The 16,696-nt window shown below is 52.1% G+C and overlaps 1 protein-coding gene across 2 annotated transcripts; it reads left to right on the forward strand.

The window, feature by feature from the left end:
• Positions 1-1,798: 1,798 nt before the first annotated feature.
• Arid5a (AT-rich interaction domain 5A) lies at positions 1,799-16,210 on the forward strand. Of its 2 annotated transcripts, XM_042695336.1 has the most exons (7): positions 1,799-1,879; positions 10,498-10,613; positions 11,471-11,591; positions 11,894-11,946; positions 12,340-12,437; positions 12,700-12,859; positions 13,188-16,210. In XM_042695336.1, exons 1-7 carry the CDS (start codon positions 1,876-1,878, stop codon positions 14,391-14,393), a joined length of 1,758 nt encoding a protein of 585 aa, XP_042551270.1. In that variant the 5' UTR covers positions 1,799-1,875; the 3' UTR covers positions 14,394-16,210. The 2 variants fall into 2 exon arrangements, with proteins under 2 accessions (XP_042551270.1, XP_042551271.1); XM_042695337.1 differs by lacking the exons at positions 1,799-1,879; positions 11,471-11,591 and having other exon boundaries at positions 10,581-10,613.
• Positions 16,211-16,696: the final 486 nt, after the last annotated feature.

Consider the following 16,696-nt stretch of genomic DNA (forward strand, 5'->3'; position numbering starts at 1 on the left):
AGAGTGGCTGTAGGCTGGAGATGGAGGTGTGTGAGACAGAAGCTCGAGCAATGAGAATGTTATGTTTTAGGGAGGCAAATGGAGATATCATTCCTCAGCAGGATTTATTGGCCACTGTAAATACTTTCTCTTGCAAATAGTTGCCTCGGGAGGCAATTAAATGTAGATCATATTGTTTCCAGGTTGGGCCAGGCAGGTGTTGACTTGCTGGGGCTTTGCAAAACAGCCCCTTGTCTATACGACTATGCTTGGCTGCCTGGATGATAAGGTAGTAAGTTCTGAATCCAGCTATCAAACCCAGGAGGGAGGAGTTGCCCAGATGTGACCCCAAGGGCAGCATTCAGGTCTCCACACCCAACCTGGTCTCATGCATAATCCAGTGATCCTTACAGAATGGACAAAAGTGAGACTCAAAGCCTATGAAGCATCCTGATAACATCCTATCAGTGGCTCTACCATAACTTCAGCTGTCCTGGAAGTAGGAGTAGCTTCTCATTGTGGAAGTGAAGGGCACAATCAACATTGTAGTCATTGCTTGGGCAGCTGCTAAATACTGGCAATAAGATATCTGTTACCAAATCTGCAAGTGCTGGCCCTACAAATCAACTCATAGTATCTGGAATGGTGGCTTACTTGTAACCCTAGCTACTTGGGAAACTCATATCGAGAGGATATCAATTCAACATCAGCCCTGACCAAAAAAGAAAATAAAAAAAAATTCAAGAACTCCCTCTCTCAACAGAAAAATCTGGGCATGGTGTGGTAATACTTGTTATCCTAGCTAGAGCAGGAAGTGAGGATATCTGTCCAGGCTGACCTGGGCAAAGAGTGAGACCTTATCTAAAAAATAACTAGAACAGCTAATTGTGTACCAGTAGCTCATGTCTGTACTCCTAGCTACTCAGGAGGCTGAGATCTGAGGATTAAGATTCAAAGCTAGGCCAGGCAGGAAACTCTGAGAATGTTATCTCCAAATTAACCACCAAAAAGACAAAGTGGTAAAGCACTAACCTTGAGTGAAAAAGCTAAGGGACAGTGCCTAGGCCCTGAGTTCAAGCTCTGCTACAAGCACAACAAGAGGAAGGAAGGAAGGAAGGAAGGAAGGAAGGAAGGAAGGAAGGAAGGAAGGAAGGAAGGAAGGAAGGGAAGGAAGGAAGGCACGAAGGAAGGAAGGAAGAAACAAGCTAGCCAGCCAGCCAGGTGCCGTGGCTCACGCCTGTAATCCTAGCTACTCAGGAGGCTGAGATCTGAGGATCGGGGTTCAAAGTCAACCCGGGCAGGAAAGTCTGTGAGACTCTAATTTCCAATGAACCACCAGAAAAGCGTATGTGGCGTTGTGGCTCAAGTGATCGAGTGCTAGCCTTGAGCTGAAGAGCTGAGGGACAGCGCCCAGGCCAGGAGTTCAGGCCCCACGACCGGAAAAAAAGAAAAAAGGAAAGAAAGAAAGGGAGGGAGGACGAAAGAAAGAAAGACAGGGAGGAAAGAAAGGGAGGGAGAAAAGGAGAGAGAGAGACAGAGACAGAGACAGAGAGAGAGAGACAGAGACAGAGAGAGACAGAGAGACAGAGACAGAGAAAGAGAGAGGGAGGGAGGGAGAGAGACTGCAGCAGTAATTCTTGCGCGTCTTCACTTTCGCGCACACTACAACTCCCAGGCGTAACCGGGCTCAGGGGGCGGACACCTGTCCCGCCTGAAATAATAGGACTCACCAATAGAAACCTGGAGCGGATGGGGGCGGTGCCCTGAGGGGGCGGGGCTTCGAAGAGCGGCTGGAGCGCGACGCCTGGAGTCAGTCGGAGCACCGGGAGCGCGGGGTCGGCAGTGCTGTCCCGGGTCCAGGGTCTCCGGACGGGCGGCGCAGGACCTCGCCCGGCCATGGGTAAGCAGCCCCGAGGCCGGGGCGGGGGGAAGCGGGGGGGGGTCGGGGGCGGGGGGGGAGGCGAAGCTCGCGGCGGCGGGTCTCTTTTGGCCCTCAAGGAGGTGGGACCGTCCTTGGGGGGCAGAGGGGACGGGAGGAGGGCTCGCGGGGCCGGGGTCCGCGGAGGGAGCGCGGGTCGGGGCGCTGGCAGCCCGCCCGGCGCGGGGCGGGAGGCCTGGGTGTCTTCGCGCGCGCTCTCCGAGAAAAGGAAAGACAAAAAAGAAAAAGTTGGGGCGGTCAGGGGCTTCCCGGGCGTTTATCTCGAAACTCTCGTCGGCGTCTCCGGACTGAAATTTCACCGAGCCCCGGACGGTTCTGTCTTCCCACTTCCTGCCGCGGTTTCAGTCTCGAGCTGGGCTCAGCTAATTTGTTGTGACAGCTGTCAGCAGCAGTTCCTCTGCCTCCGGCCGCTCTGTCCCCTCCCCCGTGACATCCCCGGGGTTCTCAGAACCCGCCGACGCGGCCCGCGGGCGTCCGGGGCCCGCAGGCGTCCGGGACCCGCAGGGGCCGCGGGGCCGCGGGGCGCTTTCCACGCCGGCCGCCGTTTCCTGAAAGTGACTTCGCGGGTATTTGAAGAACTTGCTCAATGCGCTTTGAAGAATGAACGGTTCCTCTTTCGGCGCCGCTGGTTTCTAGTGCTTTTCTTCGTTCTCCTCGCCTTTCTGATCTCCTCTTCACACACCCCCCCCGCCCCCCATCCCAGCTGGAGGCAGGCCGTTTTCCTTTGCGCTCCTCTTCTTTGTCCTGACTTCCCCCTTCTTTTCTTTTCTATCGTGTCTTCGGAAGGGACAGGGTTGAGGCTGTGGCATTGATGGTGATGCGGGGAGCAGGCAGAGGGCAGAAGCGCAGGCTGCTGGCATGCTAGGAACACAACCCGCCTTGCAGTCGGCCTTGCCTGGGGGCGCAACCCAGGCCACACATCCCCAATATTCCGCACTAAGAGTTATCCAGGTGTGGGGGGGGGGGTCTCACCGCCCTCCACTCCTACCCATGCTGGCGACCTGGATTCAGGAACCCAAGGGCTCAGGGAGGTCCCAGTGTCCTTATAATGGCCTATTCACCTTACCTTTGTACAAAGGCAAGCTTTTGGGCCTTGGGCCTGCGTGGAAAGATCCACAGGACAAAGGATCTCGCAAAGGAAACAGGTGCTTCTTGCCCCCTGCCCGATCCCACCGTGGGGAACGGATGAACATGTGAGGGTCTCTGTACTACAAAGTTGTGCCAGGGCAGGGAAAAGTGAGAGAGATGGTCCATTCCCTACAGAGCTGAGTTAGTCCAGTCTGACTACCTAGGAACTAGAACTTGACATGACAGAGGAAGAAAGGGCTTTAGAATCAAGCCCCTCTAGTTCTGATTTACAGTCAGAGAATCTGAGGCAGGGAAACCAAGTCTAGCAGTGAGGGACAAGCCGCCAAGACTCCTTGCCCCTCTTTCCCTATGGTCTTCTGTTTCCTGGGTGGAAAACTGCCCTGGAGTGGCCCACAGTCCCCCTTAGGTTGGTGCAAGGGACTTGGAGGGCCACAGTGTGGTGGGGTTGTACAAGGGAAGTGGAAAAGCTGAGGGGTTAGGGGGTGCCCCTTGCAGGGGTTCTGGCTGTGTGGTTGGGACACTTAGCACCTCTGAGTCTTGTTTCCCCTTGGTGGTAGGGGGTTTATCCATGGATAGAATTGTTACTATTACCATCAAACATCACCCACACTGGGTGGGGAGAGACGGTAGGGGTTCAACCTATCCTGGAATAGGATCTTTTAGGACATCCCAGAGCTGAGTGGCCGTGGGGCCTGGAAATGAGTACTCTCACATTTGGTGCTACCATGCCCTGTGCTTTTGTGCACCTCTCTGAGCTGTTGCCTTGGCCCAAGCTGCTTATAGATCCTTCACGTCCCTCTCCCCCACCCCGAGCCGAGGTGTGGAGGCTGGGCTGTGGCTGGTATTATATGCTAGGTCCGCAGGGTATGTCCAGCTTGTCTGTCCTCAATGCTGGCTTTTGGCAGCTCCCCTTCCCAACCCACCCACTGGAGCAAGCCCCAGCAGCAGACTGCCAGGCAGACTGCTCCTGGGCCACAGAGTGGACTGGCTGCTTCAAAGGCTGTCTTTGTTTCCATTCCAGCTGGAGCTAAGAGAAACTTAAGCCAACAACCTCAGGCAAGGGGGTGGGTCCATGTCTGCTGGTTGTTATTGAGACAGTTGTTGCAATTATTGTTGTAATCTATGCAATCTTCCTAGTCAGTGACTTTTCATGAAAGGAAGTGTCACTTCCTTCCTATCATACTGAGAGGGAGTGGGCCAGGCAAGAAAAAGAGAGGGAGGGTAAGGGGTACCCACACTCAGCCTGCAGGTCAGCTCAAAGCTATGTGGTCTTGGGCTAGGCTCTGGTCCTCTCTGGACATCAAGAGTATTTGAGATCAAATAGGCTCATCCTAAATACCCAAGCTGATGTTTAGAGAGTTCTTTGGTGTAGTGAGCTACCATGGGGGGGGCTGGACAGGACCTGCTGGTTCAGATCTCACTGAGGAGGTGTGCACACACAGACTCCATTGTAGTTTGTGGGGGAGCGTCATTTCATGCTTTCTTCTGCCTAGAATACTGGCCATTAGGCCAGCACACACATCTTCCAGTGGCAGACTTGGTAAATGATGCGCCTGTGTGGTTCCCAGCACTCTCCTCCTCCTGCCCAGTCTCATCTGATTTCAGCTCTTGTCTGAAAGGGCTAGAGGACAGACACACAGGGGGTGTGATTTCCCCATGGCCTCCATGCTGTTCCTATCCAACTTCTGCCATGGATAAGCCCAGGGAGTTATGTTCAGTGACTCTACCACTGTCTTCACTTTCTTCTCTTTGTGTAGATCCCCTGTCGCTTGTCCCAGGTAGGCTGAGCCCCGGCCAGAAGCAGCCCTTGGTATCAGGTGGTAATTCCTTAAGGGATTCTCAGTAACTATCCATCATTCTTCTCCTATGAAGGAAGATTAGTGAGAGACCCCAGGGCCCTGGGGGCCTATGAGGCCAGGGATGTGGATTTACAGTGGTAGATGTTTGCTCCTTCCCACCTTGGGTCTGGCCAATTGAGCTTTTATACAAACCTGCTCATGTTAGCAGAGTGACAGACGGATACAGATCCACACAGGAAAAGTGGGAAACTTTGTACCCTCAGCCTACATTCAGAAAGCTCTAAATGTTGGGATTTGGTGTCTTGGAACAGTCCAATTTCTCTGATTCAGAATCATAGCTCTGCCACTGGACAGCTGTGTAGCCTGAGGCAAACTGTTGAACCTGTCTGAGCCTCAGGTATGAGGTCTGTTAATCATCCCTGGGCTGGGGTGATTCAGGAAAGCACTTATAAGATGCCTTGTCCAAGCCTGGCCAGAACACTTCTTTGAGTGATGGACCTGTGGTTTATAAAGGGAAGGAATCACTTAAGAACATACTTTCAGGAGCATGCTCTACTTAGAGTGAGTGACTGAATGGAAGCCCTTTGCTGTAGTTTAGGATGTGAAGGTTGAGCTGCCTCATTCACAAGCCATGGAGCTGAGCAGACATCAAAGTCATAACCCATGAGGGGCTTGGGCAATTCTCCCTGCCCCACCCACATGATGCCTAGGTTGGGCTGGATACAAGCTCATCTTCTGGCCCAGTACCCCATCTCCCTTGGTCTTCCTGACTGCAGTGGATGAGAAGTGGAAGGGGCTTGTGGAGTACAGTCCTATGTTGAGTATCACGGCTTTTCTAGTACTATTGTCTAACTGCACAAAATTCTAGGATCAAATTAGGAATAAATTAGGTGGGAAGGACACAGGGCCCAGGAAGGAACTTCTGCCAACCTCAGAGGGCTCCCTGAACTAGTAGAGACATGTGGTCTTAAAAAGAAGGGTGCATTGGGGCTGGCAAGGTGGCTCAGTGGTAGAGCGCTTGCCTTGCATGCCAGAGGCCCTGGGTTTGATTCCTCAGCACCACATAAACAAAAAGAAAAAAGCCAGAAGTGGCACTGTGGCTCAAGGTAGAGTGCTAGCCTTGAGCTGAAGAGCTGAGGGACAGCGCCCAGGCCCAGAGTTCAGGCCCCATGACCGGACCCCCCCCCCAAAAAAAGAAGGGTGCATTGTCAAAACTATCATTTTTCCTTCAAAGTAGCTTCTAACTGCAAGTGCCATTCCATCAAAACCCCACTGGTATATTTATTTATTAATTTACTCATTTATTCATTTTGTAGAAAATATGACCACATTATCCTAAAGTTCAGATGAATTTTTTGGTGTTTTTTTTAACTGTATTTGTTTGTTTTTTGTTTTAGTACTGAGTATTAAACCTAGAATGTTGCACTTGCTAGGCAAGCACTTTGCTACTGAGCTACATCCCAGCTCCAGGTGGAATATTTTAAAAAGAGAGCAATAATGAGAGACTTGCCCTCTGAATAACAAATGGTTTCATAAAGCTACCAGCATTCCACAGTGAATGGAACAGAACAGAAAGTCTAGAAATAGTTCCAAAGGGGCTCCTTATTTGTAGTGGGATTGTGGGGAAAGTAACATTTCAGGAATGTTACTGGGAGAGAGGGGTCACTCAGAGAGTACTGACACCCTAACTAGTGTATATGCGTGTGTGTGTGTGGGGGGATATGGGTAAATCTCCATGTCTCACATCCCACCGCCACCAGATGTAGATTCTAGGTGTGTTACAAGTAAACATTGGAACACCAATCCCCATTATCATTACTGTTTTGTGGACTGAAAAAGTCAGGCCTGAAAGACATTCTTGTGGTGAGAAGAGGCTTCTTTTATGTTTTAATCTTGATCCAACCCTGGGACACTGAGGTCTTGTCTTGGAAGGAACCTTCCATACAAGCTCGGAGCCAGACACTGAGTAACATGACTCATGGCACGTAGGGACAGGTAGATTTCTCCAGCCTCTGCAGGTAGGGAGAGGCTGGACTGTGGGATCATCAGCTTCATAATTCCCTTCCCACCCTTCCAGAACCAGAAGTGGAGCCTAGCTCACCGTTACATGCTTGGGCCCCTCATAAGCTATGAGCTGGGCAGGCCAGAGAACGCCCCCCTTCCATGTCTTTAACAGTGGATATCAAACTTAATTTTCATCAGAACCTTTTTTACAAATGAAGATTTACATGGCAATGAGATTTATGAATGAGTTGGGTAAAGGTGGGGTTAGGGCAGGTCAGCACTAGACAGAAGACACCTGGAAAAGGGAGAAGTGTCTCTCTGCCTCCTCTTCTGCAGAAGTGGGCACCCAAAAGGCACTGCCAGGACAGAAAGAGCGCTAGCCCCGACTGGAAGAGAATGGAGACCAAGTTCATTTGGGGACTCAGAACAGAGAGAGTGTGTTTCCCTGGGTGGCAGGAGGCAGGAGCTCTGATCCCTTTCCCATCTAGGGTTAAAACAGCTTGGATTGGTGACCTCCTTTCCAGGTAACCTGAGTGCCCAACTCCAGGATATTTTTCCTGAGCACAGCCTAGGCAGAGTTCACAAACTCCAGAACTCAAATCTGATAACCCACTGGGATCCCTGTGGGGTAGACTCTCATGATACCCCTTATAGGACCTGAAAGGTCAGTCTTTAAAACACATTCCCAGGGAAGTGGTGGTGTAGCTCAAGTGATAGAATGCTTACCTTGAGATGAAGAGCTCAGGGACAGTGCTCAGGCCCAGGGTTCAAGCCCAACAACTGACAAAATAAATAAGTTAATAAATAAATAAATTAATTAATTAATTAAAATACATTCCTAGATGAGTGATAGTCCAACCACCTATTGATCTGAAGCCCGATGGACACCAACATGCCATTCTGTTTGTATCTAATTTGCAAGAAACCCATCATGCTCAGGGACACTCAGGTGGAAATCCTTCCTTGACCATGGCTAGGATGTGAGGCAGCAAGAAGTAAGGGAGAGAAGACAGGACATATGGAGGGGACAGGCAAGCAAGGTAACAAAGAGGTCAATGCCTCTCTTCTATATTGGAGGAAAGGACTGAGAACTTGGTTGGAAAGGCATCAGGCTTAAAGCCAGTTGTTAACCCAGCATTTCTGGAGACTGGTGTGAACCGAATGACTGAAACCAGCAAAGAGGGTGACTGAGTCTCTGTCTTTGATGGGCCTCAGGACGGATGTCTCTCCTGGTGTAAATGGACTCCTTATCAGGGTTTTGCTAATGGACCTGTAGTCAGACAGACTTCATTTTGAGTCCTGGTTCCTCAGGGAGACAAGCCACTTGACCTCTCTTGATTGTTTCCCCCTCTTTCAACGGGAACCCTCCTGGGACTAAGTGACAGAATGTGCATGAGAGAGCCAAGGACATTGAGCCAAGGACCTAGACAAAGTGAGTAAGCAGTAGCAGATGGAGCTATCACAGAAAACAAAGATCCTGAAGATCTTTATGCCTCCAGCCCTCTGGATGGTGTTAGTGTGTGTTTATGTTCCTAAAGACATTTTATTTTATTTAAAATTTTTTTTGCCAGTCCTGGGACTTGAGCTCAGGGCCTGGGCACTGTCGCTGAGCTTCTTTTGCTCAAGGCTAGCACTCTACCACTTGAGCCACAGTACCACTTTTGGCTTTTTCTATTGATATGATATTGAGGAATCGAACCCAGCGCTTCCTGCATGCTAGGAAAGCATTCTACCACTAAGCCACATTCCCAGCCTTATTTTATTTTTCTAGTACTGGGGTTTGAAATCAGGTCCTTGTGCTCTTGCTTAATTCCTTTGCTCATGGCTCTACCACTTGAGTCATACCTTCAGCCAAGCTTTTTGCTGATTATTATTTTGTTGGTGGTGGTGGTCGTGGAGCTTGAACTCTGGGTCTGGGTGCTGTCCCTCAGCTCTTCAGCTCAAGGCAAGTGCTCTACCACTTGAGCCATAGCGCTACTTCCAGTTTTCTGGTGGTTTATTGGAGCTAACAGTCTCGTGGGGGCCGGGAAGGTGGCTCAGTGGTAGAGTGCTTGCCTTGCATGCATGAGGCCCTGGGTTCAATTCCTTAGCACCACATAAGCAGAAAAAGCTGGAAGTGGAACTGTTGCTCAAGTGGTAGAGTGCTAGCCTTGAGCTGAAGAGCTTAGGGACAGCCAGCCCCCAGGCCCAGAGTTCAGGCCCCACAACCGACAAAAAAAGAGTCTCACAGACTTTCTTGCCTGGGCTGGCTTTGAACTACGGTCCTCAGATCTCAGCCTCTTGAGTAGCTAGGATTACAGGCATAAGCCACCGGCACCAGGCTTATTTTTGAGATGGAGTCTCACAAACTTTTCTGCCCAGGATTGACTAAAACACCCTGACCTAAAAACATTCATTTATCTGGGATGGAGAAGGAAATCCTACAGTTTCTATCAATAGGGATTTCTTGTGGATCAGGAATAAGGACCTGTCCATAACAGATAAACAAGAAGCAAAAGGAGAAAAAAGGAAGAGGAAAAAACAAAAGAACAAGTTGTCTAGGCTAGACATGGTGGTCCATGCCTGTAATCCCAGCACTCAGAGGTAGGATTGAGAGTTTGAGGCCAAAGTGGGCTGCATAGTGGAGCTCAGTGGTAGAATAGTAGAGTGGGAATTGAATAGAATATGCACAAGTCCCTGGGTTTGATCCCTAGTACAGAAAAATAGATGTTGTACGTGCCTATAATCCCAGCACTTGGGAGGTCAAGGCAGGAAGATTGAGGGTTTGAGGCCAGTTACATACTTAGTGAAATCGTCTCAAAAAAAGAGAAAAAAATGATGTGAGTTCCTGATGCCAGATTTGCTCTGCCAGCCTGCTTCATGGCTTGAGGCAGTTTCCAATGGTTGTGATGTTTGGAATGGCAAAGGAGTTGCATTTTTGCAACCCATTGGTTTCCCTAAGTAGAGTGGAATGCATGGCCCCTTTTGCATGGTTGAACCTTGCAAGTAGGCTTATCTGGTGCCTACTGGATGGTGGGGGTGGATATTGAGGAGCTAGACAAATGACAGGCAGTCCATCAGGATGGCTGTGAGTAGCCAAGGCTAAGACGAGGAGTAGGCTGGCCAAAGCCACCTGGAGGAAGGGACTTGTTAGGAGGGAACTGAAGAGTCACAGAGAGGACAGCAGCAGGCCCAAGTAGGAGCAGAAGCACTCTGTGCCTACTCAAGGAAATGTCTAGTATCTCACAATTTATTACTTGTTTTCATCTAGATTATTCTTGGAGGGACAATTGTGTGGTGCTATGGAAGTCCACAGACATGAGGGCATTGGCAGTCTCCCCAATACTGTTGAGCTGCTGTGAAACTTTCTGCCTGAACACGGGCTGATCATTATGCTCCACCCGGCCTCCTCAGATTGACCCTGATGAAACTTAAAGGGTTTCCCTCAGATGTGGGCAATGACAAGGGAGAAGATCCACCAGGCCAGGACAAGCTGCTGCTGGATGGTGGTGGTGGTGGTGTGTGTGTCTGTGTGTTGTTTAAAGGAAGAGTCCAACTGCATGCAGGAATGACTAGCAGGGGACACTGGATGGAAGAGCTAAAGACTTTCCCCTCCTCTAGCCCATTGCAGCTGGGGGTGAGGGACTACTCCTCAGCTACATGCATCCCATGTGTCCTTTCCTCTCTTTCTTTCCTCTCTCCTGACAGCACCCTCTGCCAAAGGGAAAAGGAAACAATCAGAGGAGAGTGACTCCTTGGAACTCCCTGTGTCCCCTAAACCTGATGGTGAACAGAGCAGGAGCCAGAGCCCCGTCCAGCAGGAGGTGAGTTAGGAGACTCCTGGGGCCTCTTCTCCTACATTTTCAGCCTGGCCTGCAAGTGGAATCTGGAGACACCTTGAGCTCTGAGGAGGGAGATGTGCTCCTACCACAAATTCTGCAGACAGCTAGGGCCCATTCAAAAGGTACAGGAGCTGGATGCTGGAGGACTCACATGTCACCTGTGGCAATGAGTTTCGGCCTTGGAACTTGCTTTTTAAATACTTCAGTACTGAAAGAAATAAAAAAGAAAAGAAGAAAGATAGGTAAGAAAGCAAGAAAGGAAGAAAGAGAAATGAAGGAAGGAAGGAAGGAAGGAGAAGGGAAAACAGAATATGCACTATTCACTCTAAGATGTAGAACTACATTTCCATCTATCCATCCAAGCTGATAGCATGGAAGCATCCCCTCTGGGGGATGCAGGCCTCATGGAGTAGGCCCACAGCACCAGAAGAACCCAATACCCTTGTTCCTTTAACTTGTACCCCAGGGCGACAGGACACTAAGCCTGTGTTCCAGGAGCTCAGGCTGCTGGAGACGCCAAGATGGAGATGTAAAATCAAAAACAAGATAAAGAAACAGCTTAGAGAAGGCAAGGCTGCCCTTGTGGCTGCTTTCAGCCCTCCTTGGCTGTTAGACTCCCGTGGAGCTCTGGACTCCAGCCCTGTCCTGAGTCCTGGTCACTAAGCTGATGCCTGTGCCTGTGTCCAAAAGCAAGATGACCGCAGTCCAGGACAGGAGGCTAGGTGCTCTCAGGGAGCCTGGGGTTGGGGCCAGGCACCTCTCCTCACAGCCAATGGTGCCCACATGTCCAGCTACCTACCAACTGGGGTCCATCCCCACGCCTCCTGTTCTCTCCCCAGGACTCCCCCGAGGCAGGCGGGGAGCGGGAGGAGGAGCAGGCCTTCCTGGTCAGCCTCTACAAGTTCATGAAGGAGCGACACACGCCCATCGAGAGGGTGCCCCATCTCGGCTTCAAGCAGAGTGCGTCCCTGGGGTGCAGGCAGGGAGGGGGGCCCGGCAGGGAGCCTCACCTAGCCAGGGCAATGGGGAACTCTGGATGCTGACAGCTTACAGGGGCTGCAAACAGAAAGGTGCCTCCCTGTAGGCTTAGGGCTGGCAATGGGTGGAGCCACTGGAACAGCCTCTTGGCCACTGGGCCAGTGAGGTACTCACTGGACCAGTCTGCCCTCTGTGTTATTGGCCTGTCTGGGTGTGTAAGGGGCTGCAGGCTGCCCCCACCTTCTGCAGAGGCTGAAAGCTGGCCTGGTGCTTCTTTCCTCTAGTTAACCTGTGGAAGATCTACAAGGCAGTGGAGAAGCTGGGGGCCTACGAGCTGGTAAGGAAGGCTCATTCTGGCTCTTACTGTGCCACATCTCCAGCTGTATCCCAGGGCGAGCTGGGGAAGGGGAACGTTAGCTGTCCACGAGAAAGGAAGAGCCAGAGTCCCCAATCCCAGCCCTTGCATGCCGCGGGGAGCAGGGACCTACCCTCCCTGCTGGTGCCTCGCTGCTCCAAGCAGATTTTTTTTTTCTTCCCCATCTGTGGTGCCTTCCTTTCCTCAAAACTTGCTTGGGCTAGCAGTCAAGCGGTCCTTGGGAGAAAAGATTGGTGGGTGCTGCGTGGTCCCCTTTAGCATCCCACTTAGCCGCCCCCATCCCTGCAGGGGGGAATCTGGGGTTTCAAGAACCCTGCCACTAGGGGGCACTGCCTCAGATGATGACCTTTGCAGGTGACGGGTCGCCGCCTCTGGAAGAACGTGTATGACGAGCTGGGAGGCAGCCCTGGCAGCACAAGTGCGGCCACGTGCACACGTCGCCACTACGAGAGGTATGCAGGATGTACCACAATCTCCCTGGGTAGAGGGCTCAGTGCATTGAGTCCTCAGCTGGGCCAGGAATTGTGTAGCCACGGGAGGAGGAGCGGTGGTCGGCTGTGCGTACTGTCAGGGTGGGGCTGACACTCTGGGGACACCGTAGGGGACATTCCTGCTGGTAGTAGTGATGGGGAACCAGAAGGGCATGGATAGAGCCAGAGGCCAGCCGTGTGGGATGACCACCAGCTTCCTGTGGTCACACTGACTTCTCCTCAGGCTGGTGCTCCCATATGTGCGGCACCTGAAAGGCGAGGATGACAAGCCGCTGCCCCCCTCCAAGCCCAGGAAACAATACAAGATGGCCAAGGAGCACCGGGGGGATGATGGAGCCACGGAGAGACTGAAGAAGGCCAAGGAGGAGAGGCAGGTGGGCCTGGTGAGTGTTGACCCGCTGCCCCTCTTGACTTCTCCTTGCAACTCTCCTACCTGCCTGGCTGTCTCTGCCAGGCTCCCTGCTGGAAACATTCAGTGCCCGCTGCTAGGGCCTGTCCTTGCCCTAGGTCCTTTGAAGCCCAGCTCACATTCAGTCATCAAGCGCTATGTCTGGATTCTAGGCTGTATCCACCCATAGGACAGGGCACTTTGTGAAACTTTTGCTGTAAAGACTAACAAGGGTCCTGGGCACCCCGAAAACTCTGCTGCATCCAGGTTCCCAGGGTAGGATGCAAGACCCATCCCTAAGGCAAGGATTTTTCTCATTCTAGATGATTCCAGAAAAGACCAAAACAGATGCTACTGACCTGGCACAGCTTCCTAGCCAGGGGCCCTCTAAAGACAGCATGAAGCAGCCAGATCCAGCCTCTGGGCCCTCCCTGCCTTTCGTAGGTACCAGCAGCTGTCCTGAAGCCTACAAGCGGTTCCTGTCCAACTTCTACTACAAAGGGGCACATGGCATCATGTCACCACTGGCCAAAAAGAAGCTCCTGGCCCAGGTCAGCAAAGTCGAGGCCTTGCAGTGCCACAAGGAGGGCTGTCGTCATGGGGCAGATGGCTCTGAAAGGGAGCCCCCAGAGAGTCCTCAGACCCTCAGAGGGCTAGCTGAGCACTCAGAGCACCAGCTGACCTCTCAGGAGAGACTGCAGGCCCCTGGGAGCAGTGTCAAGGCTGAGGTTCAGGCAGGGCCCTGCCCCACCGCCCCCATCTTCACAGGCTGTTTCCACGCCTACCCTACCGAAGTTCTGAAGCCTGTCAGCCAGCACCCCTGGGACTTCTCCAGCCTGAAAGACAGAGTACTCCTGGGGCCTTCTAGCAAAGAGGAGGGGCTACCAACCCAAGAGCCCCAGCTGGGGTGGGGTGGGGATGCCAGCCGCCCCTCTGCATTCCAGAAAAGCAGTTCCAGGAAGAGCAGCTTCTACCCTAAGCCCAAAGCCTGCTGGGTGTCCCCCATGGCCAAGGGCACCGCTGAAAGCCTCTTGCCCCTGTCTACCCACCACAACATCTCAGGCCTTGGCCACAAGCGCAGCCTGGAAGAAGATGGTTTTACCCATGGTGGTAAAAAACTGAGGGCAGTGACTCCATTTCTGAAGGAGATGGAAACCAAGGAATGTGGGGTTAAGTCTACAGCACCTGGCCTGGCTGTCTCCTGCCTGCTGGGCCCAGGCCTGGGGCCTGCTGCCCCAGAGGCATACAGGGGTACCATGTTGCATTGCCCGCTCAACTTTGCTGGCACCCCAGAGCATTTGAAAGGCCAGGCCACACTCCCCTTCAGCCCTCTGGTCATCCCAGCCTTCCCAGCCCACTTCCTGGCCACAAGCCACTCACCTGTGGCCACTGGCTTGATGCACTTCCCCCCTACATACTTCGACAGTGCCCTCCGCCACAGACTTGGTCCTGCTCCATCTGCCTGTCACATACCACCTGTCACTACCTACACAGCACCCCCCTTCTTCCACCTCAACACCAAGCTATAGGCTCTAACCTATGGCATGTACTTTGCTGTGGAGGGTCTGATATGGCCCAAAATGGGCAGGCACTGCCCAGACCCTGGGCCGGAGCCCATTGTCCAGGACACCTGGGCTGGGCAGGCTGGCACAAGGAGAGGCAATAGGAAAACTGGATTTGTTTCAAGAAAATATCCCCAGAGACTTGAGTTGTGACAAGACCTGAGAAGAGGATAATGCCCTCCTCCAAACAGAGGCCAGGATCTGGGTGAGGGTCTTGGGAGTCAGATGGCAGCTCAGAGAACCCAAGTTGCCCACAGAAAGTCCAATAAAAAGTGTGATTGCACCCAGCCTTGCCATGCACAAGGACTCTCGTGAGTGCAGGTGAGCTGGGAACAGGCTCGTGGGTGGGGTTATCAGTCTGAGCAAAGGGGACAAGCAAATGACATCTAGGGGCCTCATTGCCACCACCCCTCTGAGCAGTGGACCCACAGCAAATCTCAGCCTGGGTGTGGTTCAGTAGGCCTTGCACTGCATCCTGTGTCTTCAGTCCACTCCCAGATTGCTAAGCCTCAGGCAGGTGTGCTCCAGCATAGGCTTGAGTGACTCTAGTACTTGGCTAAGCAGCAAGCCTCCAGATTCTCTACCACATGTGCCCTGCATCTGCTAGCTAGCACTGGGAGGGGAGTTGCTTGTTTCGAGACAAGAGTCTTACTGTGTTACCCATGTTGGTCTTGAGCTCCTGGGTACAAGAGATCTGCCTGCCTTAATCTCCCCAGAGCTGAGACTATTAGCACGTGCCACTACACACAAAAAGAGGGGACTTTTAAGGGTGTAAGCATGAAGGTGCTCTGGAGGCAGATACAGATTTGGGAGCCCTGCTGCTGAATGCTCTTCAGCAATCCCTTGCCCCACGCCCCTTGTCTGCCCCACACAAAAGACTCACTGAATTCACTGAAAAAGGTCATGGACAGGGGAATAAAAAACCAGTCCTGTGCCCAAGCATCTTGGTGTTGGGGTTTCTGAAATGGCTCTAGGGGCAAGTGAGACCCTGAAGCCTTGGGCCCTGCTTCCTGCAGTAGAGACAAGGGTTCCCTTTGAGAGGTGTTCTCCAGGAAGTCTGTCCTCAGAACAGCTTTAAACCTGTACCTAGAAAGGCAGTGCCACTATGGCCCAAGTGATGGCATTGTGCCAATGTAGGTCAGCAGACAGCTCTGACTACCATGGGAACTCACCAGGCTTCCAAACTCGGACTGTGGGCAGGGAAGTCTTGTGTGATATCCTCCCCCCTTAGTTCACAACTAGAGAGGCTGGCCAGGATGAGAAGGGGCACTGAGGATGACAGAATTCAAGCTAAGCCACACAATATGTACCAGTGGCAGCTGTCTATGATGGTGCCCTTCAAGCATGGTCTTTCTCATGCTCCCCAGAGGCCAGTATCTGCTTGACCAGCCTTGAGTTCCTGACTCATGCACTGGCCCACTGCTCCAACCTGTCCCAACCTATGGAGCCCAGTGATTGGCAAAGAAGGGGAGAGCTTGAGTTTTCCCAGGTTCCTGACAAATGTCCTGGTAACTGGGCTGCAGATCCTGGTCAGATAATGGACAGGTGAAGGCTATCTGTTATGCATGAGGTCCTGCCTGCTATGTGGCAGGGTCACTGGAGTCTCCATCTGCAAAGTGACATTGGCCTCACTCGCACAAATGGGGGCAGGTGGTAGGGCAGCAAGGCTTGCAGATTGCTCAGTGCTGTGACAGTGGCACCCTCTGGAGGCAGGCCTAGGAAATACACTTCTCATGAGCATCCGACTCTAGCAAATAATAATAAATAATAATTTCAAGGAAAAATGGCTATTGGGTTTCTCTTGTATAACCAGAATTTCATCCTACATGGAACCATTTCCTAAGGTAAGTAGTGGTGACTGCTGCTTTGACAGCCCCTTTCAGGCTCAAAACTGAAGGAACAGCCCCATACCGGGTCCCACTCTTCATGCTGGAGTGCTGATGCTGTCCAGTCACTAGGTGGCTGCTTCTGTGCTATTGAGTCCTGACATAGACCAGGGCAATTTCCTAAGCAAATGACTGCAAGAATGTGGAGAATGGCACTGATCAGCAGTCCAGAGGCCTTCAGAGCAGGAGCTCAGAGGAGTCACTGGGGTTCCCCATGCACAGTTCAGCTCAGGCCCCTGTCCTCCCCACTCCTGAGGTTTGAGCAGCATCTGCTCTAGGGGTATCTGCACATCGGCACAACGACCAAGATAATTTGAATGCTCCCTGTCCTGGAATGTGGTAGAGTTAAGTTCTGGAGATTGGCAAAGGCAGATGATGGTGTGC

The sequence above is a fragment of the Dipodomys spectabilis genome, unplaced genomic scaffold, assembly GCF_019054845.1.
Source record: "Dipodomys spectabilis isolate Male_0828 unplaced genomic scaffold, ASM1905484v1 ptg000187l, whole genome shotgun sequence".
Taxonomy (NCBI): Eukaryota; Metazoa; Chordata; class Mammalia; order Rodentia; family Heteromyidae; genus Dipodomys; species Dipodomys spectabilis.

What these genes read in the sequence shown, in the direction of transcription:
- Arid5a (XM_042695336.1), top strand. An exon ending in AGAGCCCCGTCCAGCAGGAG is followed by an intron (nt 10,614 to 11,470) that starts GTGAGTTAGGAG and finishes TTCTCTCCCCAG; the next exon opens with GACTCCCCCGAGGCAGGCGG. An exon ending in ACACGTCGCCACTACGAGAG is followed by an intron (nt 12,438 to 12,699) that starts GTATGCAGGATG and finishes ACTTCTCCTCAG; the next exon opens with GCTGGTGCTCCCATATGTGC.